We start from the raw sequence: 27,181 nt of genomic DNA, 5'->3' as shown, positions 1-27,181 counted from the left end.
CCTGCCAGTCTCCACCATAGGCTGGGGCATCCATCCTCCGCAGGGCAGCCATTCGGGTTACTTCATAGCATTCTGGGCACTTGCAGCAGTGATGGTGTTTGTGCATGCTGGCTATGCTGGCTGCGTTGACGCTGAGCGGCGTGGCACTCTGTCGCTGCTGCTCCTCAGAATTGAAGCCGCGTTGTGATCAGCTCACACAGCACTAATGCCCACAGAAATAACACTAATCACAGCAATGTCTTCAGATTCTCTATTCTGGCAAATCCTCTGTGTCTTCGCTTTATTCCTCTCTGATGTTGAAAAAGGAAAAATCAAGATGGATGTGAAGCAGCAACAGGGAAACAAAAATACAAAATGGGCACGTAGTCTTTGTCCTCTTGACGTAGAAGATCAAAGAAAATATTCAAAATACTGTATACGACCACACAATCAGAGACCAGCCCCGATGATAAAAATCTCCTCTTGCTTCTCTTGGTTCACAGTGATACGCATATAAATGTATATATAGTTATATATATATGTGCATACATATATATATTCTGGCGTTTATATATCATATATATATTTACACACACAATTACATATATAAAAATATTAATATTAACAGACAAGCACAAATACTGATATGTACAGAGATAAATGTATATATAGATATATAAATATCTTTAGTCGTGTGTACAAATATATATATATATATAGATATATAAACAAAATGTATAAATAAATGAAATCCGCAGATGAAAATCTTCCCTTAATTGTTCCAGTTCAAAGGCTCACGTTTTTCCTCCTGCGTGGATGTCTGCCTCTTGTCTCAGCTGCAGAGAGGAGCTGAGCACTGGATCGCGTCGCAGCCACTCGCCCTAGATGTGGATTATTCAGAGAGATGCGCGCGAGCAAGAGGCAGAGAGGCAGGAGGGAGGGGGGCATGAGTAGCAGCATCCCTCCAGCATCTCGCCTAGCCAATCAGAGAGCTGCGCCGCCATCAGCAGCCGCACCAACAGTACTGAGCACTGCACTAGCTGCTCTTAAAGGGGCCACGACACCTTCTCTTCATAGAAACCTGCAAGACATATTCCTAATGCTATTTCTCAAAGTGCTTAATAAGAGCCTGATATGTTCTAAACCTCTCATGTGAAAAATATAAACATCAAACAAAAGCTAATGTTTGCTACCAAAGGAAGCATCTTAGTTGCAACTGCCTCCCCATTATCAGTCACAAACACCTAACAGCTAACAGGTAAATAAGCTGACAGGTTAATCATAAAACAATTGTTAAATGAAAATCCATTACCTAAGCCTAAAAGAATAAACCTAAAAAATCATGGATAGTGTGAATGACATATGTGGAGCTGCAGTGAAGAAGCATATGGAAATATTTTTTCTGCTCACAATGATGACATCAACACGTGTATAAAACCAACACGATTACACGCTTGGGCTTTAGAGTGGGTGGAGGAAGAGTGAAAGAGAGAGAGGCAAAGCATTATATGGCTTTCATGTTTTTGTGGCAGTTATATTTTGAACACATGCCTGTCTGTAGCTTGTAGAACTGAAGTATTGCTATTAAAACAGTAAATAGCCATTATTAATGAAATGTAACAACAGTACAACTGGGTGTATTTGAACAGTATTCTTCAAGTAACAAAGTATTTTATAATGAGTACACTGTGAATTTGTAATGATGATTTTATCTACAAATTAAAAATGCAGTAATAATATGGGGTATTTTACATTTGCTGAGAAAAGAAAGAGAATGCCCAAAGTTACACTATGTATATGATGCAGCCAAATCTGAAGCCAAGGGGCAAAGCATGGAGGAGGAGCTAATAGGCAGTGACTTGAAAAGATGAGCATATTGATCATAGTACACATGACCAAGCACATGTTTCAACCATTCTTCCCAGTCCGGGCTGTTCTCTTAAAGAATATAAACACACACACGCACGCACATGCACACACACACACGTACACACACACACACACACACACACACACACACACACACACACACACACACATTCATTACGATCAATTGTTATTTATACAGTTGTTCTGAATTACTGTATATCATGTAATTAAGTTTAAAAGCAGCGTATTTGTACTCAAACTAGCATCAAGCACCATTATTAAACATTTTCACTGTGGTCAAAATATTATAAGGTGGACTGTAATTATGTAACTATTTGTTGACACACTGAAAAAGCATGAGTGCACCTGAATCAGAAGCCAATGTATAAATTGTGGTTCTATGCAATAGCGGGTTCATCATCCATATAAATGTATATAAAGGCAGTGGTTTGAATCTTTAAAAAAAAGTTTATTAGGTAATAGTCATATGAGATATAAAAGTACATTACTTTTGCCATAGTGGCAAATGAAATCTGACCTTAAAGGATAAAGAACAGTGTTTCGTTTTGTAGTAAAACTGTGTTTCCTAATTGAGTTCTTTGTATAAAGTGTACACATTCATCACTGCACAGCTCATGCTAAGGTCATAACACTCCACCTGGACAACCTGTCACTAACTAAGCACTGCAGCCCCAATGCACAGCACATAGCATGAATTGCGCTTTTCAGTCATTTCTAGGCATTTCTCTGAGAGTATATGACTACTGTGTTTGTCACCTGACCGGATGCAGAACCATATAAGGACAGTCGGTAGTGAGGCACCCTTAAAGTGGCAGTATCAACACACAGTTGCCTTAACTAAGATAAGGATGAAATGACACTCAATCGCTGCTCTGTTTCATGCACACTGTAACTGTTTACTGAAATATATGCATCTTTAACTATTGTTACTTACCTAGTGTGCAAAGCATGGCAATTTAAAATTATATAAATAAAGTATTACAAAATATCTATCTAAATAACAAGGAGTTACAAATGCAGAAAATATAGCTACAAGGCTAGGATTCCTATTAATAGGCCTTAGTGGCAGTGAACATCTGCGTCACACACCAAACACACTACTTCCAACCGATGGAATAATGAGAGGGAAGCATGGGAACCATAGAGAAATGTTGGCTCCATGGTCCAGTAGTGACTTTATTCTAATGGCCTGTGCTTTTGCTGGTGCTAGTGTCTGATAATGATAAACATCTGGGATATGGATGTTGTTTGGAAGGAAAAGGCATCTAAATGCCTGGTGTGGGCATGACTAGAAGGAGCATTACTGAAGCATGGTGCCGAACAGAAGGGGAGTAAAAATAGAGAGAAGAAAATAGAGAATGAGCGAGCACCGAGTGCTTGCGTCTGTGGTGTATGGGAATGCAAAATAAACAATGTAATTACCCATCACCTTGCTACAAAGAGTATGCACAGTATACTAAATTACCAAGTGTGCATTGTCACAACTGGCTTGATTAATTTAGTAATGAAAGGAATAAAAAACATAAATTAAAAGAGGAATGAAAAGGACAGGATAAAAAAGTGAGAAAGGAGCCCAAAGAGAGAGAGATAGTCTGTAGGGATGCAGGCGGGGGAGGAATGTGTTTCCATGGTAACCTGCAGGAAGGCTGAGCTGTGTGTGTCCGCTCGAGCTCTGCACTGCACCGGCCCTCGCCTCTCTGTAGCCTCCCCCACTGTATGCTCCACTCCACACCCCCACTCTCCTCCTCGTCATAATGCCAGCTTTCTTCAAGTGAAAGAGACACACAAATCAGCAGTGTGCTATCTTCCCATGTAGCCTCACCATATTCTCACACCTTCATTATCATAGAGTTTTATGTCTCCTTTGGAACACCGTCCCAAACCCCTCTTCAGTAGCAGGGGATCTTGTGTGAAAAGCCAACGCCTGCAGGCAAAGGGCTGCCATGTGTTGGCAGTGTGAAAATGGAAGTCAGAGCATGGCCTTCAACAATACACAGTTATGTCCAAACATGAGGTACACTTTGTTGCTTCTGTAGCATCGTTTTGAATCAAAGCATCACACTAATGCAATGACACAAGAGAAAATAATATACATATGAAATTATAAAACAAAGGCCTGACATGCCATCTAGAATTTACCAAGTCTTTAGAGATGGTTAAACTTAAGAGTAAGATATAGGGGTCTTTACACTAGCAATACCTCTTCCAAGCCTGTGGTAGGCAGTAATGAGTTGCTTGTGAGCAATTAAAGTAGTAATGACAATATTTTATTTTTCTAGCATTCACCATTGTGTTAATCTTGATTTTTAAGTATACATTCACAAACACTTTCATCTGCCTCTGTTGGATTGGAGGCACCGTTTCAGTTGACAATCAATCAACATTTGTCAGCTCATCTTTGTCTATTATCACAACATCCTCCTCCTCACTTTACATTTGTTCAATAAGTGTCTATATAAAATTAATGGGAGTCAGACGAGATCTCTGAATTTGGTACCTAATAATGACTTCTTAAGGGGCTTGTGGTATGTATTTATGCTAGTACATTAAACAGCAAAGTAAATATTGGACAAGAAGGGGAGCATAATTTCAGTGGTATATTACTGACAAATGTAGTAAAAAGAGATAAATGTATTATCACTACTATTTTTTTTTTTTAAACCAAAAAGTGCCATACCTCTGGCATATCCACTGTGGACAGCGTCACAAGGCCTGACACTCGCTCAACTTTATGAGGACTCCTTCTGCTGGTCACTTGCACCATAGATACACCCTCCTCTTCCTCTGCCCCATCCTGTGGAGTAAACATAAACTAGGGTCATCCTTAGATAGAAAAACCTGGTAACACTCTGCCTGGGTGTCATGAGTTTGAGTCCCACTCCTCATGCTTTTTCACGAAGCACTAAAATCTGCAAGCCAAAAACAAATACATCACAGTCCATTACCTTGGTAAAACCACAGAAGCTCCTGTTTGCAGTGACAAGATAAGAAAATTCCAAGAGAACAAAATTTGTTTAAAGAGAAGAGATAAGGAAAATGTATCAAAGAAGATGGGAAAATAGGTAAGTCATCTAATGATCTAATAATAATGTACCACATTACTAAAGAATGTCACACTCCCGAGCAAACTACAGAACATACATAGACACTTGACTGACAGCAGAGGGCAGCCTTTAGATGAGGCTCTGACAAACTTTCTGAAAAAAAAAAAAAAAAAACATCTGACAATAAGGGTGTTTAACATTATAGAAGGAATGTTAGATTTGATATTTATAACAGTTCCTATGTACATTCATGGAGATGAGAAGAATACTTTTGAGCACATTTACTAATAGAACACTTAACCAAAATAGGGCTGGGCAATATGCCAAAAATAATTAATGCATTTCTGTTCTCAAATAGAAATCACAACTTATTTAATTTTGTCTTTTTAAAGAGACGGCAAAAAATGGCAAAAATAATTTCCTGAATATAAGCAATACATACTAGCACCATCACCAGACAGGAGAGCACCTTTGGGGAGAGGTTGTTGTCTCTGTCCTGCTCTATGGACAGACTCTGGAAGTCATTTGTTGAAAACTTTGTTTCCTTTGGGATAAATTATATACCAATCTATCTATCTACTTTTAATCAATGCCATTTAGCACAGAAAATAATGTAATAATGTAATAGGAAATGACTGAATCATGATCTTGATTAACATTTAATTAATTACACAGCCCTCTCTCAAAGAGGTGCTTTGTAGGTTAGTTGTTTATGGATTTGTTTAGATGTCGAGTGAGCTCTTTACTTTGTGGTCAGTGCATTACCATTTATCCCTAAACTTGAAGATTGTCTTGGTGATGGCCTTCAGTATTTACATAAGTCTAAGACATAGTGAGTGTGTCCTTCATCCTTACTTGCCCTTATACAAGAGCTTGATTAATCTATGTTCTCAATTGGAGCTGCTACCTTTCAACTGTTACTTTGCACCAAATCAGGGAATGTGCAGACTCATTTGTTTCCCTCCCATCCTCCATGAAGATGACAGCATGGCCAGAATACTGATGAGTACAACGCTGGGTGTCCATTAAGCACCTCTCCATCTGTCCTTAGTGCAGCTGGAAACCAGATGGGCAGAGCAGAGCACAGAAATGTTGTGAGGTTGTCGCTGTAGAAGTTTATATTTGACCCTGTTCAAAAAGCCGTGCATAATCCAGTCCAAACTTAGAACATGGGTGTTTAAAATGCCCTTCCATTAGGCGATTGGGTGTAGTGAGGGTCGGGACAGCATGCATTATAAGATTAAAGTAGTCCATCACCTTTAAATTGTAGATCAAAACATTTCCAACAAAGAATTGTCTGTCTTGCAGTTCTGGTCAACTTTGCCACCAGAGTGAATCCAGTGCACATTATATTAATGGATTTCTGCTTTCTGGACTTATCACAGGGCTTATCACAACTCATAAGATATCACATGGTTGGTTTAATTTATTATACATTGTCAATTGCTTTGTCAACTGTTCTGATAATAATTCATTTCATGTGACTTAACAATAACTATTTTTGTGCATTTCCAAGGTCCCATAGACATTATTCAAGTTACTGTTCCTGGATAATCTTCTCAAAACTAAACTTTTAGATACTTCAGTACAGTTCTATAGTTCTAAATTTTTAATATAAAACCATTGCTTAGATGTTACATTGAGCAACAGCTATGTGCCAACACAAATTTAAAGGCAGCAGAATTCAAATGCTAATGTTGAAAGACACCATGAAATTTCAGTGTAAAAATCAGACAGATTGGTAGAAAACTCAGGACACAAATACCCCTTGTGTCTTGAGTTTTCTAGCAAATAGAATGAGTCCAAAATCAAATTCTGAAATTAGATTGATGGAACAAATAGAGTCACATTTTGCCACTTGTTGAACAGGTCTAGTTACTATGTACAGTATAACAAAGGTTATGCACCCAATGAGTCCAATATGAAGTAACAAAAGCACCAGGAGTCATCAGTTAGGTTTCACAAACTATCATAACATTTCATCTGAGTCTTAATAAGGGTGACTCTAATTAAAAATGATTAAACAAACACCAATAGTTATGGTGGAGGATAATGTAGGGACAAAACCCTTCAGACCTTATTACGTCCTATTTTGCTGTATCACCTTGCATGTAAATATTTACCACATTTGTACTTAACTTATAATATTAAAGGAGAATTACCTCCCACGCATACTGCCGGTTTGCCTCTTTCACAACAGTTTGTTCTGCATTCAGCTGCAAGGTCACCTCGTAACACTCCTGAATATCTGTGAGAACAGAAACAACAATGTTAAGCCAATGCAATATATAAATGTTGGTGGTACTTTTTTTTTACTGCTGAAGTATAATAAATGCAGTCATGAGCAGATCAGGAGCAACTTCTCCCAGGGGTAAAGAAGAGGAGGTGGAGGTTGTCTGTACATCTGAGGCCAGTTCCACATCCTAAGACTGAACGAATCAAAAAACAGCACAGCTCTGAAAACAAACTGTTAGCCATTTCTATTTGTTTATTTATTTTTTTTATATAAATTACTAAGGAAAACTTTAATATGTTCAACCTGCTCCGTTCATGTTCTTCAAATTTCTATCTTTTAGGAGGGAACATTCAAATGAAAGACTATCAAAAGTTTTACAAGTTGGCTATAACAATTTATTGTTCACATCACATTTTAAGTAATTAACAGTATAAGTATAAAAGCGTAATAGTTGATTTTTCAGACACTTAAATACAGCATAACAAAGCCACTTGTTTACCACACACTGACATGTTGAGGCTGCTGGAGTCAACCCTAGGTGTGATACCAACATTAGCACATACCTGATACATTTTAAACACTGACAGCAGATTTCTTCAACACTGTGTGCTATTAGACAACCAGCAATAAGAGACAGTATGTCCCAACACGACACAGCGAGAACAAAAGTGTAAGAATGGAGCATTTGACTCATCCTGGATCTGAATGTGGAGGAGTGAAGCTGTGTGTGGGAAGACGAGTTGGTTGCCCAGCTGACTAAAGAGCAAGCTCACTTATACAAACTCTTATGTGCATGTTATCTATGAGGCTACCTGTCTGATCAACTGATGGTCTGTTTTAGCATTTTGGTTATAAGAACACATGGTTTTATGCATCAGGGAAAGCTAAGTATCAATGTGTGCTTGTGTTGAACTCCTAGGCTGAACTATATTAAGGTCCGTTAATGCTTGCACACACAGCACATCAAATTGTGACTGAACTAGTATAGGAGTACATCAGGCCTAAACTGGGCTCAAACAGGACCAAACGAGGAAATATAAATACATATACCTCTGAAAATAAGCATTGTAAGAGATACCATACACAGTGCATTCATAAGGAATTCAGACTGCTATGACAGGAATCGGTGAATCATCCAAAGAATACGTACCCCCTGGTTCTCAGAATGGTTATAAGCAACAACACACGGCTAACACAAAGGTATGAAAAGGCTTTGGAGACCAAATAAAACAGTGATCATGTGTTTTTCTGTATAGGTCCCCCAGTGTAGGCCAAAGCCTGTATGTCAGAACAAAAGGGTGGATGGCCTGTTTTAGGGAAGCATTGTCCGTGACTGTCCAACCATGTGCACATCCAATCAAGTGGCCCAAACGGGAATGTCCTACACTATATCCGATGCTCCTTTACTATCTACAGTGCATCAAGTACAGTAATATTTCATAAGTTTTTGCACTGTGAAATGAAAACTTCTTGGAAAAAGTGCATTTTTGGTCAATAAGTACATAGAGCCTTGCAAAAGCAGGGTTTGTGTTTTCCCTTTTGCAACTCCACAGTCCAAAACCAAAAACAGTTTATTTTCCCAAGCTGGCCATGATTGAACATTCTTTAAAAGGAATGCATGGAATCCTGATTTGGAGACCTAATCCACCATTAGTCTATTTTACTATGTATGAATGTAGTGTGTGTTCATGATTGATGGTGGTCAGAGGGACCAATAGCCCAAATTGTGTTAGGGCTTGGTGTACAAATTGGCACCCTAACTGCTGTCAGTTTAACCAAGGGCAGCTGTGACTACAGAAGTAGCTAACCATCACCAGGTGCAGAATAAATAAATTATGCAAAGTAAAGAATCTTTGAGTAAGTTAAATGCTTGACAAGAAACCAGAAGAGTAAAAGAGTACTGTACTAATTATGTTGTACACTAGCAATAAGTAAGCCTACATCTCAAAGGCCCATGTTCATTATTATGATCACAACCATCTGTTTAGTTCAAGCGCCCTTAATATGCACAAGAAGACAAGCACAACAAACTTACCCTAAGTAGTAGCATTGTGAGACCACATGAACTAATGACAATAGGCCTTCATGTCTACGAAAATGAATTATGCCATCACATATTTTAAGCAAAAGGAATTATGTTCATACATTGTATATTCAATACACTTAAATGTGTACATGTAAACTATTATTATTAGGACTAAGCACAATGAAAATAGAAATGTCCAAATAAAGATGTGTTTTAATGAGTGTGAAGCAGGGCAGCCCCTCCTTCAGATTCCCAGCAGAGTCAGCAGTGGGTCAGCAGGAGTAAGAGCAGAGCCACAGGCATGCTCCACAACATGATGTGATAATTAGAGGGACCACTCAAGCAATGAGTAAACTCAAGAAACAGAAACTGAGTTCAGCGTCTAAATGTAGGTATTTGTTTGGAAAATCTTATTAGACAAAGATAAAAAAGTTAACATTTTTATTCAGTTATTGTAATAATGTATGCAGTGAAACTAAATACTTAAAAAGCTGTTTCATGTGTTCTCCTTTATGTGGTTTTCCTTACAATAAAATTATGCCATTGGCCAGGCTGTATACAGCAAACCTTTGTGGGATCTGCTGAAAGGCCTCTTTCATAACACTAATTGGGAAATATTTAGACTGAGTTTGCCTCCCATCAAATTAATATAACATGACCTTGCTGGCATTACTAACACAACCAAGAATCACAAGAAATCTGAAAGTTGGGGCAATACCATAATACCGAATAACCCACTATCATGGGGTGTAACTTGATAATAACATCATACAAAAACGTAGCGGTTTTCTTACCTAGAAGTGCTTTAAAAAGTTGGCTGCCCAAAACAGCAGAGACTTTGGCCACGCTGGTCTTAAGCAACTGCTCGTCTGGATCGGTGAGATTGGCCTGGTACTGTCTGAGCAGACCCACTGCTCGGTCCGTGTCTGTCAACACACTAGTGATATTAACTTATAGGAACAAGCAAAACAGCCACACTCTCCCAAACAGCTCCGAAATACATATTGGCTAATTTATGATGATCACTTGACATATACCTGAAGTATATCAACGGGACGTACTGTGTGTCTATGCAGTCTATGATAATAACAAACAAACTTGACACGTGAGCACTGATGCAGAGTCAAGCTAACGGTACTTACCATACTTATGAACCATGCTGCAGTCAAGTTCAGCTAGGAAATCTTTCAGATGGACGAAAACGAACTCTAAATATTGCACAGAGCACACGGCAAAGCGAGGACTACAGACGATTGTATAAAATAGACTCAAAGTTCAAATGTGAGAAGAGTGAGAAGAGTTCATGAGCAACAAGTAAGTTTGGGAAAGACTGTCAGCGAGTGCGTGTAAAACTCCCCTCCCTTTACAGATGCCTCGCCTTCACAAACAACACAGCCCTTATTAATGAAAACACTACCGTTGCTGAACATAATTTTTTGCCTATTATGTGTCCGCTATACATGATGAGATCAGCGCGCTAATCTATAATTAAAACAGCACATTAAGTTTTATTTTTGACACGGCTCTTCTACATCTGAGTTTAGCCTATGTGTCCATCTACTGGTGGATCAAAGAAGTACAAGAACTAGACAGAGTCCCAGTTTTAGTTATTCTTTTTAGATTTATTATGGCTCAGTAAACACAAATGTTATGTTTTATTGTGGCTCAGTAAACAGGAAATACACACAAAACTGTCACTAGTACATTTATATGTACTAAGGTAAAATGCTACAGCAACAAAAGATATGCTGTGCAGTGGCATAACAAATGAACTACTAATAAACTAATACACACTCAGCCATTCAGTACCAACATAAATTACACAGTCTGATGTCTGATCAGAAGAAGAGGTGCCAATGGTTAGTGATGTAGAGTTGTTGGTGGGGGGTCATCATCATCAAACTATCTGCTTATTGGTAAGAAGGGGAACAGTTCTTTCTCGTTCCAGCTCAATGAGCTTCTTCTGGTTCTCATACCTTAAAATCAGATGTCAAGTTTAGTGTATAGCATTTAGAGTAACTAGGCTACTTTAACTTCATTATTCACAAAAATTTTATTCAATAAAATGTAAGTGTCAGGTTGATGATGTCAGTTGATTAGAATGTTAATTTACAAATAATCTAGGCCAAATAAAGTAGGCCTATAATTATCCTATAACTAGTCAATGTGGGATTTTTTTTTGTTTTGTTAGTGGATGTTGCATGAGAGTTTAGTTTTACAGCCTATTAATTTTTTCCTTATACCTATACCATACCTGGCCTATGACAGAATTTTCTTTTTCTCCTGTTGCAAAAGCATACATATCATTCTAATATATTCTAGTGTTGAAGTTTTTTTTTTTTCTTTATCAAACAAATACAGCATATTGTCAAGTAAATATCTTACCATTGATAGACAAAGAGCCCCGCCATTATCAGAACTGATGCAATGTCCACAGAAAGCCATATTGTTTTGTACAAGCGATATGACTGCAACACAGGGTCAGGTACTTTCTTGTCATATGTGCTATTAAAACTTGTATATACATATTGACATTCATGCTCAGATTTCACTTTTGTTTTCACAGTGTTTCACTTTTGTTAAACCAAAGTTTTCTTACTATGATCCAATCCGGACTCTCTATATCCTTCAATATGTGACAGGAATTGGTAGTAACGGAGCTAGCTCCTGCACACCACAGCAGCGAGAAAAGCCACCTCTCATTGACGACCCATAAATTCACTTCAGTTTTGCTCTTTCGAAGTTCTCTGTCAGACACAATGGTACAAGTAAATTTACAGTGAGAATGTTAGTGTCCTAAATTATACTAAATTCTTGCATGCTCCCACAATGCTCTTCATTGCACGTTTTAAGTTTGTGCACTCAGCCGTACCCACTCTGGTGTTTTCAATCTGGTTTGCTGAATGTGAGAAAATGACTGCTCAAGGCCCCAGAAACTGCAGGTCTGTAGTGAGAGCCTGCCTCAACATGCTGCAGAGAGTCTAAACAACAAAAGTGTCTACCCAGTAGCACTAATGCATACAGAAAATTTGGCTTTTAAAGGTTTATGTTACCTGATTTCTGTTGTACTAATCTTGCTGTATTTTAGGTTCAAATGGTTTCCTTTTTTGCCTTTCATTTCGTCTATATTGTTATAGACCTGGGTGAATCTTGGGGCTCTAGCACGGACATAGTCTCTTTTTGTTGGGGGAAGCCAGAGGATCTGTAAAAACATAACTCGTTAATGATAACAAATTAGTTTAGTTGTACTTTGATCTAAACATGACTTACTAGACTGTGGTTAATGCCAGAGAGCTCAATGGTTTCCACTGTTTTCACTGTGTCATTTTCTTCGTTGGGACTATACAAATCAAACATTACAGAGATGTTGTGCTGCTGAGCCAAGTTGAGGAGTTGTAGTAAAGAGGGGATTGTCTGATTTTTGGCCAGTACCTTCTCATCCTCAGAGAGCTGTGAAACTGTTCTAAAGGGGTCTGTCTGCATCAAAAACATTGGAGTGTTATTTTAAATTTCACACAGTTATGTAGCAAAGATGTGCAGCAAAGTTCTCACCTGGACAAACCATTCACCTGCGTTTAGACTCTGATACTCAGCCCATGTCAGACTTGTACTCCTTTTCAAATTTTTGTTTGGAAATTTGTATGTAGCATCTGTCGTTCTCAGGAGAAAGTTGGAGTGGTGGTCATGCATCAGAAAAGGTATATCGTCCTTACTGTGTTTATATTACATGCAGAATTATTTAGTAATATAAAAAGTAATGTAGACAAAAAAGTGAATGTACCTGAGCTGTATATCTGTCTCAAAGGCTGTTACTCCACATGATATGCTGCGATTAAATGACATAATGGTGTTTTCTGGGGCCAGCTAAAAACAAAAAAACATTAAGGCAAAATAATGCACTATTGTCAATCATATAGTAATATAAAAACAATACTATAATATGAGGCTGAAGATGCATGAAGACATAACGGAAGGTTTTTAGCTACTTCTTACTTCTTCTTACTATTCCTGATTCCTTTTTTTAGCAGTACAATAATTTAAATACCATCTATAAAGTAGGCTACAAAATTATGTTTTATGTTAAATGTTATATGTTTCAGCATTTGCTTAAAGTTTTTTTTTTTTTTTGTGGCAGCAATTATAAGCATATTTCGAAAACGTTGCCATAGAGAATTTCCATCATGACAACGCAGGTATTTCTCACCATGGGTGCCCCTCGATGCCCTATCAGCTTTGGTTTGGCAGGTAAGTGTTGCTTCTCTATGAAACAAGGAGATCGGATACCCAAGGGTGATAGAAAGATTGCTATGGACACCACAGCAAATGCTGTACCAATGATATATCTAGAAACTGAAGGAAAAAAAAGATAATTTATTAACAACTGACTTTATGTATCTTATTAACATCTCTGATCAATAAAACAAAACACAAACAAAAAACATTTATTATTACTAACCAAATTTTAAAAAAATGTCTGAAAAAGTTACAGTAGTTAGAATGTGTAACTCTTTTGAACTATAGCTGAGTTTACTTACATTTTTTACCAGTGGTGAAGATTGCTTGAAAAACAAGTTTACTCATGAGTGTCAAAGCCCCAACGGCACCAAACTGTAAAAAGGGGGCTGTAGCCTTTCACAAAAAGCAAACCATTATTTCAAAGGAATTTAAAAACTACACAGTCTATAATATGATCTACCTCTAATGAGAGCTGAACAGTCAGCCATTCCTGTTGCCACATAAAACTGATGCCTGTAACCCCAGCGGCAATTAATAAAATTCCACCGAAGAGCAAAATCTTAAAACAAAAATCAAAATATAACAACATTGATTTAAAAACAAAGTACCGGTAAATAAATGAGGCACTTTATCCAAACCTTGTGGCTCCAGTGTAGATCTAATGGTTCTTTTAAGGCAACTTGGATCAATGCAAAACACTGCAACAAAGCAACATTTATAAACAATCACAAATGTATTTAGTATTTACTACTATAACACTAGTATTAATTCTCACCAGCAGGAAGACACAATAGGCACTTAACAATGCAGAAAGAATGATCAGTACCATGAACCAGTTAATCCACAACTTCAGTGCTGTGAAAAATTTCCTGTTACCAGAACAATGGAGGCCATTGTACAGGTCATTAAATCATATCCAAAAAGTATATAATTTAGTTTCTGTGTTTACTTACCAGTTGACATCTTCTTGATCATTATAACTGACCAGACAGATGTACATCCAGGTGATAGCTAATGCAGTGACCACTGCAACAATAGTGAACCACAGACATGCTTTCTATAATACAATAACATAATATAAATTAGACCAGGGAAATAGATTTATAATTTTTATTGTGGCATACACAACTGTTCCATAACTAACACACTCATGCGGGCCAATCTAAAATCCACCCCCTACTGAAAAGTGTTGTAATACTTGTCTGGGCTTGCAAGTTTGTTTATTTAACCACAAACAAGAATATCAACATTTCAATCACGACTTTATATAGAGGGTTTTCTCGACTGCCAGATCATTTTGAGAGAATAATCCAAAGTGACATGACAAATCAGATTATGACTACTGGTATGTTAATCTCAGGAATTTGCAACTACTTAAGAGAACAATGAATTTGAAAATTATAATAAATGATACTAACTTGTTTGCTTCTAGTTGTTTCTTGTGGCTTTGCCCAATGGCAGCTGTACAGGGTTCTGGTGCAGACTACACAAAAACTTTTGCAGTTCGACATCACCTCATGAGTGTAAGTGTGCTGGCCGATTGTGACCCCAAAGTGAATGCTGGATACTTAAAACACGGAGGTGGAACACTTAAGTGGTTTAAATTGTCCCCCAAACCTATGAAAAGAAAGAAATTAGCATCAGGTAAGTAAAATGTATGGGTATTTAGGCAATCCCTGGTCAATAATACGCCTATCAATAGAGCCTTGTGCATGTAATGGATGGGGGAGTGGACATAGGCACTGGTAACACAAACAATGGTGTGAGGCATGGGACACACAGAGCAGAGCACGGACTGGCTGTTCACAGAGCCAGTGACAGGCACATCTCCTCATTCAGGGAAAAAAACAAAAAAAACAAAACAGTTACAACTTTTACTGACAGACTGTACTGAGACATGTTAGTGATGATGATAAGAAAGGTTTTGTAACTTCTTGTCACAGCATGATGCATCTGAACAAGCTGAGGCAGGGAGTTTGGAGAATGTCACCAGATGTCGCAGTGATGCATTAGAGACAAGTGGATTTTACCTGCATTTTTTCTCACCCCCACATGCCAAGCATTGAGCAATAAAAGTTTCTGTTAGAGGAAAGACAGCCAACATTACCTGATTTCCCTCTGGGCCATTGCCAGAGGGTAACTATTTGATTTTTATGATTTTTATTTTTATTTCTTTGTAGGCTACTTTAAACTTTTTTCCTTGTTAATTACAAGTAAAGATAAATTCTGGCATTAGCCTTCAAACAGTTAACAAACTGATACAAGGCAAGGCTATAAGTAGGTCTACATAAAAGTTATCTGGAACAAAATTAAGTGTCACTGTTTGAAAAGCACCACTGTTTGTTACCAGACGTGTATCTACAAATTCACCAAAGCTGTAGAATGAATTAAAAAGGAACTTCGGTTAACAAAAGATGTTACAAACTTTTTCTTTTTCACAATAAGACCTATTTGACTAGTCACCAAAAAAGCGCTAAAGTCTTTTCTTTGACATGATGCTATTATGAGGACTTAATAACAACTGATGAAAGATAAGAACTAACTAGACCACATCTAACAGGCGGAGAAACTGATGAATGAAACTATCAGAATGTAGCCTACCTGATATAATATCAGCCCGTAACTTCTGGTGGAAACAGAACCCGGTGGCTGTGGGAGGCACTCAGTTATTCTCGCTTGTTGCGTCTCCCTGTTATTCATTGGGGTTTGTGTGTTGAATGCGAATGGATCACATGAATGGCTACTTGAATAAAGGGGTGTCAACCAGGGTTTCACCAGATTTGAAGAGGAGGGGCTAAGCGTAGTGAAAGTTGCAGTCTAATTTATTGACTCGGCTCCAAAATGAACAAACCAGGTTGTGCTGTCTCCATACAGGCAACCGAAAGTCACTAATGCTTACTGCGTCGTCTTATTTTTTAGATTTAAAACGGAAATTAATATGTTAACAGATATTCAAATAACAGTGGATGATGGATGTGTCCAAATAGGCTAGCTATTTTCCCTATTTTACGGTCTATTCATGGTTTTCAGACAAACCATTCCTTCCTGATTTGAAGGACTTTGTAAGGACCCGGTGAGGCCTTTTCTCCATTAAAATATATAATATTTTTTTATTATTCTCTGGCTTTTAACACTGCGTGAGTTGTGTGGTCCTCTGTGTCTTTTATGTATTTTTAATTTATTTTATTGATGTTCTTTATTTATTGCTATTTTATGTTTTTGCTTTTATTTTATTTTACTGGTTTTATTATTTTAAGACTAGTATGATTAAATCTGAACGTTTATTTTATTATATTATTATTATTACTGTTATTATTATATATTTGTGCAGTGCTTTGGAAACTGTTTATGGAAACAGGTTCGGGTAAACGTGCCAGACTAAGAACAGTTCAGAAGCCCCTATGATGAGCAACACTCAGAGGCCAGTGATATCACCTGGATTGGCGGTACTGGGGCCCACCCTGGAGCCAGGCCTGGACAGAGTACTTGACATCAAGTGTCTGGTGACCTCATACTCCCGGTTTGAAGACAGGAGTATGGGGTTCTTTGCCCTTTGCTAAGGCCTGTCTGGTCAGTCTGGAGCTGTGATCGCATTGCCTGTAGTAAGACAGACATGTTCCTGGTGCGTGTTGGACTCCTCCAGGGCTGCCCTTTGTCACCGGTTCTGTTCATTGGATTTATGGACTTTCTTTCTCGCACTCTGAGGACCTCAGGGCCCGGCCTCCTGCTGGTGCCCAGAGTCAGAACTAAACAAGGGGAGTCAGCGTTTCAGGTTCATGCAGCTAAAACCTGGAACAGTCTTCCTGAACATGTGAGACAGACTCTTCTGTGACGCTGTTTAAATCCAGGCTCAAAACATTTCTGTTTAACTGTGCATATGACTGAAAGGTTTTCATTCCGCACTCTTCTCTCCAATTTATGTCTCTCTTTTTTAAATTTTAATCTTCATGATTATTTATGTTTTGATTTGTTTTTATTATGATTTTAATATATTTCTTATTCTGTAAAGCACTTTGAATTACTTTGTGTACGAATTGTGCTATACAAATAAACTTGCCTTGCCTTGCCTTGCCAAGGGGCCGGAGGGGGTCCGGTTTGGGGACCACAGGATCTCATCTCTGTTGTTTGCGGATGATGTTGTCCTGTTGGCTCCATCAGGCCAGGACCTGTAATGTGCACTGGGGCAGTTTGCAGTTGAGTGTGAAGTGGTTGGGATGAAGATCAGCTCCTCCAAATTCGAGGCCATGGATCTCAACCGGAAAAACGTGGCTTGCCTTCTCTGGATGGGTGGAGAATCCCTGCTTCAAGTGGAGGAGTTCAAGTATCTCAGGGTCTTGTTCATGAGTGAGGGGAGGATAGGGCATGAGATTGGCAGGTGGATCGGTGCAGTGTCTGCAGTGATGCAGTCGCTCTATCGATCCGTTGTGGTGAAGAGGGAGCCAAAAGGCAAATCTCTTGATTTACCGATCAATCTACATTCCTATCCTCACCTACACTGAAAAAAAAGGTTGCTGGATTTGCGTAAAAAAGTTATGGAAAGCGGTTGCATGCAATAAAATTATGTTTAGGCTTTGAAACTTTTTTCGATCCCCTCTACACATATTTTTCTCGGAACATGAAGATCACTTTTTCATGTTGATGAAATTTGAACAAATCATGCTGAATATGCATATTTATCTTATGTTACCTTATCGTGAAATGTATGTAAGTATGTATAATTTAATTTAATTGATCTAATACTGTAAAATAATACAAAAACAGTCTTTAGTTTTCCACAGTTCTGTATTGTCTTAAACAGAATCAAACACACAGAGAGCACAAGTACAGAGACACACAGTTTGGAGCTGGACAGTGTGAAGATTTATTCCAGTGAAGAAGCTCTGGTCTCTGTGGACACAGGAATAACACATGATGATCACATTCCGATGATCTACTCTGTTGTACATGTTTAAATACATTTATAGCACTTATTACTACAATAATGGACCAGAACAGAATCACAAGAACATTAGAACTGTATCTGCAGAAACAAAACTCACCATGTGCTGCTTTTCTTCCTCTAAACACAGTAACAGGGAGGGCAACTGGTATAAAGTCTCCTAATGCCACATCACCTTGTACAAGCACGATAACAGTTTCAATAGGAAGTTCATTTTGAAAAATTTTAAAATAATTTTAGTTGGTTTACTTACTTTGTTCATCTGTGGTCTGTGGTTTGTTGGTTCTCAAACATCTTCCTTTTTTCTGAAACATTAGATATAACATTCATGAACTTCCCCACAGCTCCAGCAGAGCTCTGGACATCACTCTTTTTTTGTAGACGACTCTGGAACAAACACATTTAAATCTTAGTACAACTGTCACACTCTTGTAGATGGACAGTCAAAGACAATTTGTTTCAAGCTGTCCTTACATTAATTCTAATTTCAAATAAAACATGTTTTAACAATGACGACATTCTAGGCCGGAGAAGCACATAATAAAATCTTTGAAAAGTCTTACCTCCAGATCAGCTCTCTTTCATAATCCTCCTGCTCCACACTGTGTGTCCTCTGCTCCTGGAACTGTCCTGTGTCCTGTTACATTTGAATTTTCCCTCCAAAAGTTTTGGGGAGGAGGATTCCAGAGGGAGGAGCCTCACAAGAGATTATAATAAAGTCATGCGTCCTCAACCTGATTAAAACATGCAGATCTAACATCGGCCACAATCAAGCGATGTTTGTAAGATTTAAACATGCTTGACAGAGAAACGTAAAAAAGTGATGTTATTGTTGTCAAATTTGTTTTTGCAATTTGAGCAACCCCTCTCTGACAATTTTTTCAGTGTATGGTCATGAGCTCTGTGTAATGACCAAAAGGACAAGATGGCGGATACAAGCGGCAGAAATTAGTTTACTCCGCAGGGTGGCTGGGCGCACCCTCAGAGACAGGGTGAGGACCTCAGTCACACGGGAGGGGCTTGGAGTAGAGCTGCTGCTCCTCCACGTCGAGAGGAGTCAGCTGAAGTGGCTCGGGTATCTGTTCCAGATCCCTGTGTGTTCTGGGCATTTCCCACTGAGACAAGGTCCCGGGAAAGAGCCAGGACACGCTGGAGGGACTATGTCTCCCGGCTGGCCTGGGAACACCTTGGGGTCCCCCCGGAGGAGCTAGAGCAAGTGTCCAGAGTGAAGGAAGTCTGGGAATCCCTGCTTAGACTTCTGCCCCCGCGACCCGGTCCCGGATAAGCAGAAGAAAATAGATGGATGGGCTATATAAATAAAGTGGATTGGACTGGATTTGATTTAAATTTCCTAATTGCTATGACTACGGAAAGCGGTTGCCATAACTTGACCTGTAGACAACTATAGCCTTTGTTAATTTTTACATTTAGCCTATATAAAACGTCAGTCACTTTAGGCCCATTTGTTGTAGAAAAGGCCGTCATAATCCAGTGAGCGCCGTATGTTTGTCGTTCGCACCCCAGACACTAGGTGGCAGACTGAATCTTCAGCTCTGCCCATGGTCTGAGCTGTGGAGAGGTGGTTGTTTTGTTGACATCGTCTCAAAACCAGCTGAAACAGAGTAAGCAGCTTCTTTTAATCCTAACAAATAGTTGCGTACTTAATATATTAGCGTTACACACGTTATTGCGAACCATTTGGTAAAACATCGCAGTCGCAATATGGTTCATGGGATCAAATGGGAAAAAGCTAACACTAGCTCCGCTTTCGTTAGCCAAGCCTAAAATAAAGAAAAAACAGCACTGCCTATATATTTATCACATTTATTACATAGCCAGCTAGTTTGCCAGTCTGCAGATCATGCATGTGGGTGGACAAACGTGTTGAATATGAATATATAGGTAGAGCTGAGCGATTTGCAACCAGTAAATACCATAAATATAGTACGGTAAGTAGTAATCTGTGGGTGTAGATTTAATCATTAAACCTTTCGATTATAAAGCCCCCAGGTTGCCATTTGCAAAATCCTTATATAGTCTGCTTAAGTGTTCACTTAATTTATATTTAAGGTATACAGCAATGGATCAGAAGATTCCTTATGATGACTACCAGCTCCCAGTGGTGTTTTTGCCTTCATATGAAAACCCCCCAGCATGGATACCGCCTCACGAGGTCTCACGCCACTTTATCATTTGCTCTACTCATTTGTGTTTTTACATAAGCTTAAATTGTAGATGACCAAATCCTTGTTTTATAACTTTTAACTTGTGTTTAATGCCAAATCAAACCGTGACTCACTGTTTCACGGAAAACTTCATTAATACATTTTATTTTTAGAGGATCCATCATCCTGACTACAACAATGAACTGACACAGTTTCTGCCTCGCACAATTGTCTTAAAGAAGCCCCCTGGAGCTCAACTGGGTTTCAACATTCGTGGAGGCAAGGCTTCACAATTGGGGATATTTATTTCTAAGGTGAAATATAGTGCTACATCTTTGTAGCTTTGCAGGATTCCTCTCTCATGTTTGATGTTGTTGACAGGTTGTCCCTGACTCTGATGCACACCGAGCAGGGTTACAAGAAGGGGATCAGGTTCTTTCTGTTAATGATGTAGATTTTCAAGATATAGAACATTCACGGGTAAGTCACTTGAGTCCAGTTTTTCAGTATCCAGTGGAAAATGTAGCTAATAAAGTTATTCAAACCTATAGGCTGTAGAGATTTTGAAGACTGCAAGGGAAATCCTCATGAGGGTTCGCTTCTTTCCTTACAGTAAGTGCCATTTGGTGTTAGGAACATGCTATGTTAATATATGTCATTAATGGTAAAATATGCTAATATTTGTCTACACTGTGTAGTTAAATTTTAATTCTATAAATGTTTTCTTGTTTTTTTTGTCAGATTACCAAAGACAGAAAGAGAGGACTGTACACTAGGTGGCACCAGAGACATCATAGCAGCCTTTTAAGATAACTATGGCATTCAGTTCTTGAGCATTTCACTATCAGTTAACGCAACACGGTTATTTACTTTTCAAGTATCATTTATTATTATATTCATTCATGTCTCTGAATGTCTATGGGGCAAAATGCTAAACACTACTCTACAGTCACTAGTATGTGGCATTTGATCTCTGTAACATCAAGGAGCCTTGACCTGTAACACTGCTGGACTCAAATATGCACACTGTTTGAATATTCTATTATTAATACATATGGTACAACAGTAGTTCATATATTTACAAATGTAATTTCTGTATGTAAAAAATTGGGGATAGCGTTTTATTAAATTTCTTTACAAATAATACGTTGGTTTTATGTTGAGCTGTGTAATATTGTGTAGTGTATATATTGCATATAACTGTACATTTTCATAATAAAAAAGTGCCATTTTGTCTAGATCGCATTTATTGGTAAGGGTGTACTTTTCTGACAAACTTGATACAAAGATTAATACAGATAGTGTGATATAGATGTGTTCAACCTTTTGCAATTTCTTTTTCAATTTCTTTTGCCTATTCCAAACTCACACTTGCCTTGCACAGTTCACAAAATTGTTGATTTAACCAACAGAAAGCCAAAAAATTAATTGGCCAATAAGTTAAGCTAACCATCTGTTTCAGTTTCATATTGCATCACCATGTTTTTTTTTTCCTCATTCACCTGTTCCTTTTGAGAGTTTTACATTTTTTCTTTTAATCTGGTTGAACAACTCGAGTAAAACTAAAATGTAGATTTGCCTTTGTTCTGACATTTATTTTAGGGCTGTATTTCAGTAACAAAAAAGACAAATGTCAATGAAAACAAAACAAAAAAAAAAGTCATTTTTAAGACAATACTGTTCCCAAACATAGCTTCGAACTACTGTCTTACACTATTATTTCTGAATGTCAGAAAATTACAAAATATAGTACAAACAATTACACATAGTCTTTGAGGGAATAAGTATGTACATTGCACAATACACCATTGCAGTCATCCACATAGGTCACAATATGATCATTCCTTCAGTGTCAGTGCAAATCTGAGGCTGCCAGTTAAACCTGAAAAATTGCATTACTTCCACTCTGAAAATATAAATACACCTTTAAATATAAAGACTGTAACTTTACAACAGGAAACTAAGACCATTGTAGAAGTAGGCACAATAAAAATCAAGCAGTGTGCTATCATACTTTTGACCTGACAAGCAAAAACCTAATGTTAAGTAATTTTAACATTCAATGGTGAAAGTTAGGCTCACACAATCATTAAGTACAATTTATGATCATATAAATGTTGTCAAAAAAGCTAATATCAAACCTGTTAAAATGGTTTAGGTAAGACCAGTTGTAAAACATTTCAGTGTCAAAATGGACATAAATATAGAAAACAATTGAATCACATTGGCTTGGAACAACATGGACTGAGGTGTTCTGGCGTTTTCAACTTGTGAAAAACATTGTAAACGATTGTACCTTTTAAAGCATACTTCTTTAGTATGTCACCAACCGTAAAGATTAGTCTTTGTGCTTGCTTTTTTCAATTTATGCTACACTTGGCCTGACAGGACTGTCTTGTCTCTCGTGTGCATCCTTCATGAAAGCCTCATCTATGTTTTCTAGTGAGTCACCTCTCTGAATGGACAGCTCAGCAGGGTCCATCATGGGCAGAATGTTCTGTTCTGGATAGAGCCAGGGTTTTTTTTCTGGAGAGTTCTCGTTTTTCCACTCGGGATATTTCTGTCCCGCAATATGTACATTCTTCATAACCTAAAACAAACGAAGATCTTTATTAGAGCTGTAATCTGACAGTGAAGATCACAGTCTACCACACCCATATTTTCATATCACAAAGGTACAGATGACATGAGAGAAAATAATGCTTGTAACGCATCATCAGTGTTGGGGAAGTTTGTTTAAAAAAGTAATTAATAACTCACTACTAGTTGTTAAAAATGTAATTCATTAAAATACTTTGAGTTGATTAAACTGGCCCAAATAGCATTGCACCAAAAAAAAAAAAAAACATCTCCACAAAACAGCTACCAGCAGATGCTTATCTCTGCCTACCTAACAGCAGGAGTCATATCTATGGATAAGTATTTTCCTAATAACAAGTATTACACACTATACTCCAAAGTTACTTAAAATGGAATTTACTTACAGTATTACTAACTAAGTTACACTCAACACTGCACATCATAAGCGATTAACGAACACTTTACAAAACTATTTGTGGAAAATTCTAGAGTTTCTATCTATCTCCTTGGACATAACTCAAAATAGTTTCAGAGTGAGGTTTTGAGACCTGGAGAACAAGTTTTACCAGAAGACAGTAACTGTTGAACCTGAGACAGTCCTTTGTCAGCAGTCTTACCAAGACAGGCCTACTTGGTTTCTATAGTTACCATTGTCCTGTTAAATACATAGATCTAAAGTCTTTTAAAAGTACACACCTATTACACACTTATTCATTACGCTAGTGTCACACCCTCACTAGTCTGACGCACCGATATAGTTCACACTTCAGTCTAAATGTAAGTGAGCTAAACTTAAAGCAACTGTTTTGAACAATGCTATGCTGACACTCAAACAGGTTACTTACGTCGGGAGCTAGAACTTGAGATGCCTTGTTAACCACCCATTTTGGAAGTGCACCTGAAAAAAAAAAAAAATTATACAATACAATAGCTATTACATCTAAACTTGGTTAGACTAGATATCTGGGGATTAAATATGTATTATTTTACTAACAGCAGCATGCAGACCTACCTTTAGGGTCCGCTTGAGAGAGGTAGTAAAATGTACAACTGTTTGGTCCCAGGGGCTTAATGTAATAGCCTGTTAGAACAGAAACGGCTCTCACAAGGTCACTGCGAGGGGGATACTTCTGCAATTACAATAAAAAATGAATGATGATATGAAACGTAGAAAAGAAAGTCAAGAGTAGTACATGGATAATGTAGTTTAACTTACAGGATGTTTTACGGAGAAGTTAACAATTATGTATTCGTCATCATTCACCTGCCAGGAACGCAACGACACCACATCTCTGTTTTTAATTGGTTTTGGACATTTCCCTGGAAAAATAATAATAATAATAATAATAATAATACATTTAGAAACTTTACTTTGTAACTCATAGGCTGTTTCATTGTGTTACAACCACAAATTAAGGGATGGACATTATTTCTAAAGGATCACATTAGTTCAAGATCAGGCTTAAGTTTCTTGTTGTTGTTAGAAAGGTAAATATAACATCTGATTCAATACTTAGGTCAATTACATGAAGTAAAAGTATTGCTCCAATATAGACCTGCATGTTAACAACACTATGGTAGGCAATAAATAAAACAGAGATACATTTTGAAAGTATCGGAGTCAACAGGTTTTCTTACATGAAAAGTAGCCAACGTCAGCATTTGCAGAAAGACGTGCAATGTCAAAACTTTCCTTCATAGTAAGGTCCCATGTCTTGCGGTATTCTCCATCATGAATAACGTCATACATAGTGGCAGCAGATACATCTTTGATTATCATTTTACACTAGAGACATGAATAGTTCAGATGTTACTGCAAACTGAGATAACTAAACTAAATCACTACAAGCAAGTTTCTCCAGACCTACCTTAATTTTGTGGATTTTGGACCCGTTGTTGTTTGTCATGGCTGGAGGGGGCACCTCGACCCACACCTGCATTCCGTTTTTGTCATATTTGTTTACCCAATACTCTGTGGATAAACACTGTCTTTTGAAGTCTGCAAATACAGTCTCGTCTGGTAAAATATTTGACATCTTATAGACTATTCAAAAAAGTAAGATCCTTGAATCTTCGTGTGCCTTAGTCTGCAGTGCTGGTGGTCTCTGAGGTTTAAGTCTCCAAGGCGCAAATTATATCAGTGTCGATCGCCAGTCCGGTCGAACAAGATTGCAGCACAGAATACCTGAGCAATTGTGACGTCACAAAACTTCCGGCAGACAGGTGTGCCCTCAAAATGTGCATGTACAAGAGTAGTCAGGAGCTACTGGTTTCAGTGTTAAAATGAACTACTCACTCATTCACAAAGACAAAACATTAACATTTGGCATTAGCCCGTATAAAATTAAATGGAGCTGCCATTAAAAGAAGTCGCCCACACTGCTCAGTGCAATGTCACTTAGCCACACCTCTTTCGTAATAGTTGTGGCACGTTATTGCCCAATGTGGTTTCAGTCCACATATTATGGAGCACAGTAACACACATACTGGTATCCAACAGCTCAGTACTGTGTAATAACGTGTTGTAACACACCTTGGAGTATAACACATGGATAGATCCATTATCTAAAAGCATTCAAATGAACCAAATAACCCAAACCCTCTCAAGGTTAAAATGCCTATGACAGGTTGGAATACTTTTTTTGCTAAAACATAATTAACATAATTATATTTGAGATTTAGCAAAAAAGCATAATTTTGTCTAGTTTTTAAATCTAACCAGCATCTATAATGTTCACAAGTGCCAAAAGATGTCTTAAAAATACAACTGTTACGATTAGACCAATAAAAGAAAAAACTTCTTTATTTTGTCAAATTAAGTTTTGAAGTATGTGTTCTTGTGTAAATTGTTCCTCTATTTTGGATGCTCTTGATGATAGTTAGAGAGATTCAGTTTTAGAACTCATTACTGCTTCCTGAATTTTTGTACTTTTAACTTTTTTCCCCCATAAACTGTTAACTATAATAAATACGGTTTACCACAGGGACTATCCCAACATTTAGAAAAACATGAAAATCTGTCATAATTGAATGAAATGAAGTGAAATAATTTTATTTGATACCGTGTGATAAGTCTACACTTGTGATTCATTAATTCTCCTTTTTTATACACAAGATAGTAATAGTACATTATTCACACAAATGTTGCTAAACACGAGAAGACAGCATTTCTTTTCAAACAGACACAATTAATAAGAGCACAAAGCAGAATTTTAGTCAATGAGAAGTAAAAGAAAGGTGTCCATATTAAAGATGTTATGTGGGTACTTTTAAAAATTTGCTAACAAGCTACAGCAATTGACCAGTCAGTGTCTTTGTTGTGCTATGGCTATGTAACTGCCTGTGTGCACTCACAGGCCTTGGCACAGCCATAAATGTGTGACTGTAACCAAACCACAGATCCCCTTTTTCTTAAACCTGCAGTGTAGGATTAAATATTGCCTCCTAGCAGACACGCAAACAATAAATATGAAAAAATTTAACATGCATGCCAGCAAATTACTTTTGGTAACATGTACATTGTCCAGAAGACAATATTAGTATATAAGAAAATAAATTAACAAAAACCAGCAGTATAACACAAGCTAAAGCATAGAGGGGTACTGGAATAGACCTCGGCATTTTTTACAGCAAATGTGTTAGTAAGCATTAGCTGTATAGGAGAACACACTACCAGCTCTACAAAACTACCAATGAAGCCATTAAACAGATTGCAGGCTTCTATCATTTACAATATTGTGGCTTGATTCAGTGCACAACATCAGTGAACAACAAGCAAGGCATCTGTGTTCCTATCCCTATGAATCCTGCATGGTGAGCATGCTGCATTTTACAAATGTTAAAATACGGTATTGTTGATGATGGGTACACCTCAGTGACCTAACTGGCAGCTTTCCTGCTTTAGCATGAAAAGCAGGTAAACATAACTGTTATTTAAGACTAAGAAGGGATTTAAATAAAATATCTCCATCTTTACAAGTTAAGGATGAATACTGAAGTTATATCCAAAAAGAAATCAAATGAATATGCCACTTTAATGTTAGCTGAACGAAATTATATTTTTATCTTATTTTGTCATCCTTTTCT

At 37.7% G+C, this 27,181-nt stretch overlaps 4 protein-coding genes across 5 annotated transcripts in view; 1 reads left to right on the top strand and 3 right to left on the bottom strand.

The window, feature by feature from the left end:
- The window catches only part of dlg3 (discs, large homolog 3 (Drosophila)), a 43,915-nt gene extending 33,386 nt beyond the window's left edge, over nt 1-10,529 (bottom strand). Inside the window, 4 exon segments of the mRNA XM_055159426.1 lie at nt 4,547-4,663; nt 7,076-7,161; nt 9,970-10,101; nt 10,318-10,529. Coding sequence (XP_055015401.1) covers nt 4,547-4,663; nt 7,076-7,161; nt 9,970-10,101; nt 10,318-10,333 — 351 coding nt within the window. The 5' untranslated portion in view covers nt 10,334-10,529.
- Nucleotides 10,530-10,776: 247 nt separating this feature from the next.
- Nucleotides 10,777-16,122, bottom strand: gdpd2 (glycerophosphodiester phosphodiesterase domain containing 2). 2 transcript variants are annotated; one of them, XM_020923475.2, is made up of 15 exons: nt 16,013-16,122; nt 14,830-15,028; nt 14,365-14,468; nt 14,187-14,280; nt 14,050-14,109; nt 13,872-13,970; nt 13,711-13,804; nt 13,380-13,525; nt 12,957-13,039; nt 12,728-12,887; nt 12,446-12,652; nt 12,229-12,377; nt 11,775-11,922; nt 11,561-11,643; nt 10,777-11,151 (listed from the first exon to the last, which is right to left on the bottom strand). In XM_020923475.2, exons 2-15 carry the CDS (start codon nt 14,920-14,922, stop codon nt 11,073-11,075), a joined length of 1,599 nt encoding a protein of 532 aa, XP_020779134.1. In that variant the 5' UTR covers nt 14,923-15,028; nt 16,013-16,122; the 3' UTR covers nt 10,777-11,072. The 2 variants fall into 2 exon arrangements, with proteins under 2 accessions (XP_020779134.1, XP_055015323.1); XM_055159348.1 differs by lacking the exons at nt 10,777-11,151; nt 11,561-11,643 and having other exon boundaries at nt 11,781-12,156.
- Nucleotides 16,123-19,860: 3,738 nt separating this feature from the next.
- pdzd11 (PDZ domain containing 11) lies at nt 19,861-21,485 on the top strand. Its single transcript, XM_020923519.2, has 6 exons — nt 19,861-19,972; nt 20,421-20,523; nt 20,689-20,829; nt 20,897-20,995; nt 21,067-21,127; nt 21,257-21,485. The coding sequence occupies exons 2-6, from the start codon at nt 20,431-20,433 to the stop codon at nt 21,289-21,291; spliced, it is 429 nt and encodes a 142-aa protein (XP_020779178.1). The 5' UTR covers nt 19,861-19,972; nt 20,421-20,430; the 3' UTR covers nt 21,292-21,485.
- Nucleotides 21,486-22,089: 604 nt separating this feature from the next.
- stard14 (START domain containing 14) lies at nt 22,090-27,175 on the bottom strand. Its single transcript, XM_020923518.2, has 6 exons — nt 24,964-27,175; nt 24,734-24,881; nt 24,312-24,415; nt 24,108-24,225; nt 23,941-23,993; nt 22,090-23,105 (listed from the first exon to the last, which is right to left on the bottom strand). Exons 1-6 carry the CDS (start codon nt 25,129-25,131, stop codon nt 22,881-22,883), a joined length of 816 nt encoding a protein of 271 aa, XP_020779177.1. The 5' UTR covers nt 25,132-27,175; the 3' UTR covers nt 22,090-22,880.
- Nucleotides 27,176-27,181: the final 6 nt, after the last annotated feature.

The sequence above is a fragment of the Boleophthalmus pectinirostris genome, unplaced genomic scaffold, assembly GCF_026225935.1.
Source record: "Boleophthalmus pectinirostris isolate CB_2022bp ecotype Guang Dong unplaced genomic scaffold, ASM2622593v1 HiC_scaffold_23, whole genome shotgun sequence".
NCBI lineage: Eukaryota > Metazoa > Chordata > Actinopteri > Gobiiformes > Gobiidae > Boleophthalmus > Boleophthalmus pectinirostris.
Note: the sequence above shows the minus strand (reverse complement) of the source record. Positions and strands in the feature narration are given on the sequence as shown.

Coding starts and splice junctions, on each gene's coding strand:
- gdpd2 (XM_020923475.2), bottom strand. CDS start 14,922: ATGTCGAACTGCAAAAGTTTTTGTGTAGTCTGCACCAGAACCCTGTAC. Junction 12,378..12,445: donor CTGGCATTAACCACAGTCTA/GTAAGTCATGTT, acceptor ATGTTTTTACAG/ATCCTCTGGCTTCCCCCAAC. Junction 11,152..11,560: donor GGGCTCTTTGTCTATCAATG/GTAAGATATTTA, acceptor TCTGATTTTAAG/GTATGAGAACCAGAAGAAGC.
- pdzd11 (XM_020923519.2), top strand. CDS start 20,431: ATGGATCAGAAGATTCCTTATGATGACTACCAGCTCCCAGTGGTGTTT. Junction 20,524..20,688: donor CATGGATACCGCCTCACGAG/GTCTCACGCCAC, acceptor TTTTATTTTTAG/AGGATCCATCATCCTGACTA. Junction 20,996..21,066: donor AAGATATAGAACATTCACGG/GTAAGTCACTTG, acceptor TCAAACCTATAG/GCTGTAGAGATTTTGAAGAC.
- stard14 (XM_020923518.2), bottom strand. CDS start 25,131: ATGTCAAATATTTTACCAGACGAGACTGTATTTGCAGACTTCAAAAGA. Junction 24,416..24,733: donor TGACGTTGGCTACTTTTCAT/GTAAGAAAACCT, acceptor TTATTTTTCCAG/GGAAATGTCCAAAACCAATT. Junction 24,226..24,311: donor ACTTCTCCGTAAAACATCCT/GTAAGTTAAACT, acceptor TTGTAATTGCAG/AAGTATCCCCCTCGCAGTGA.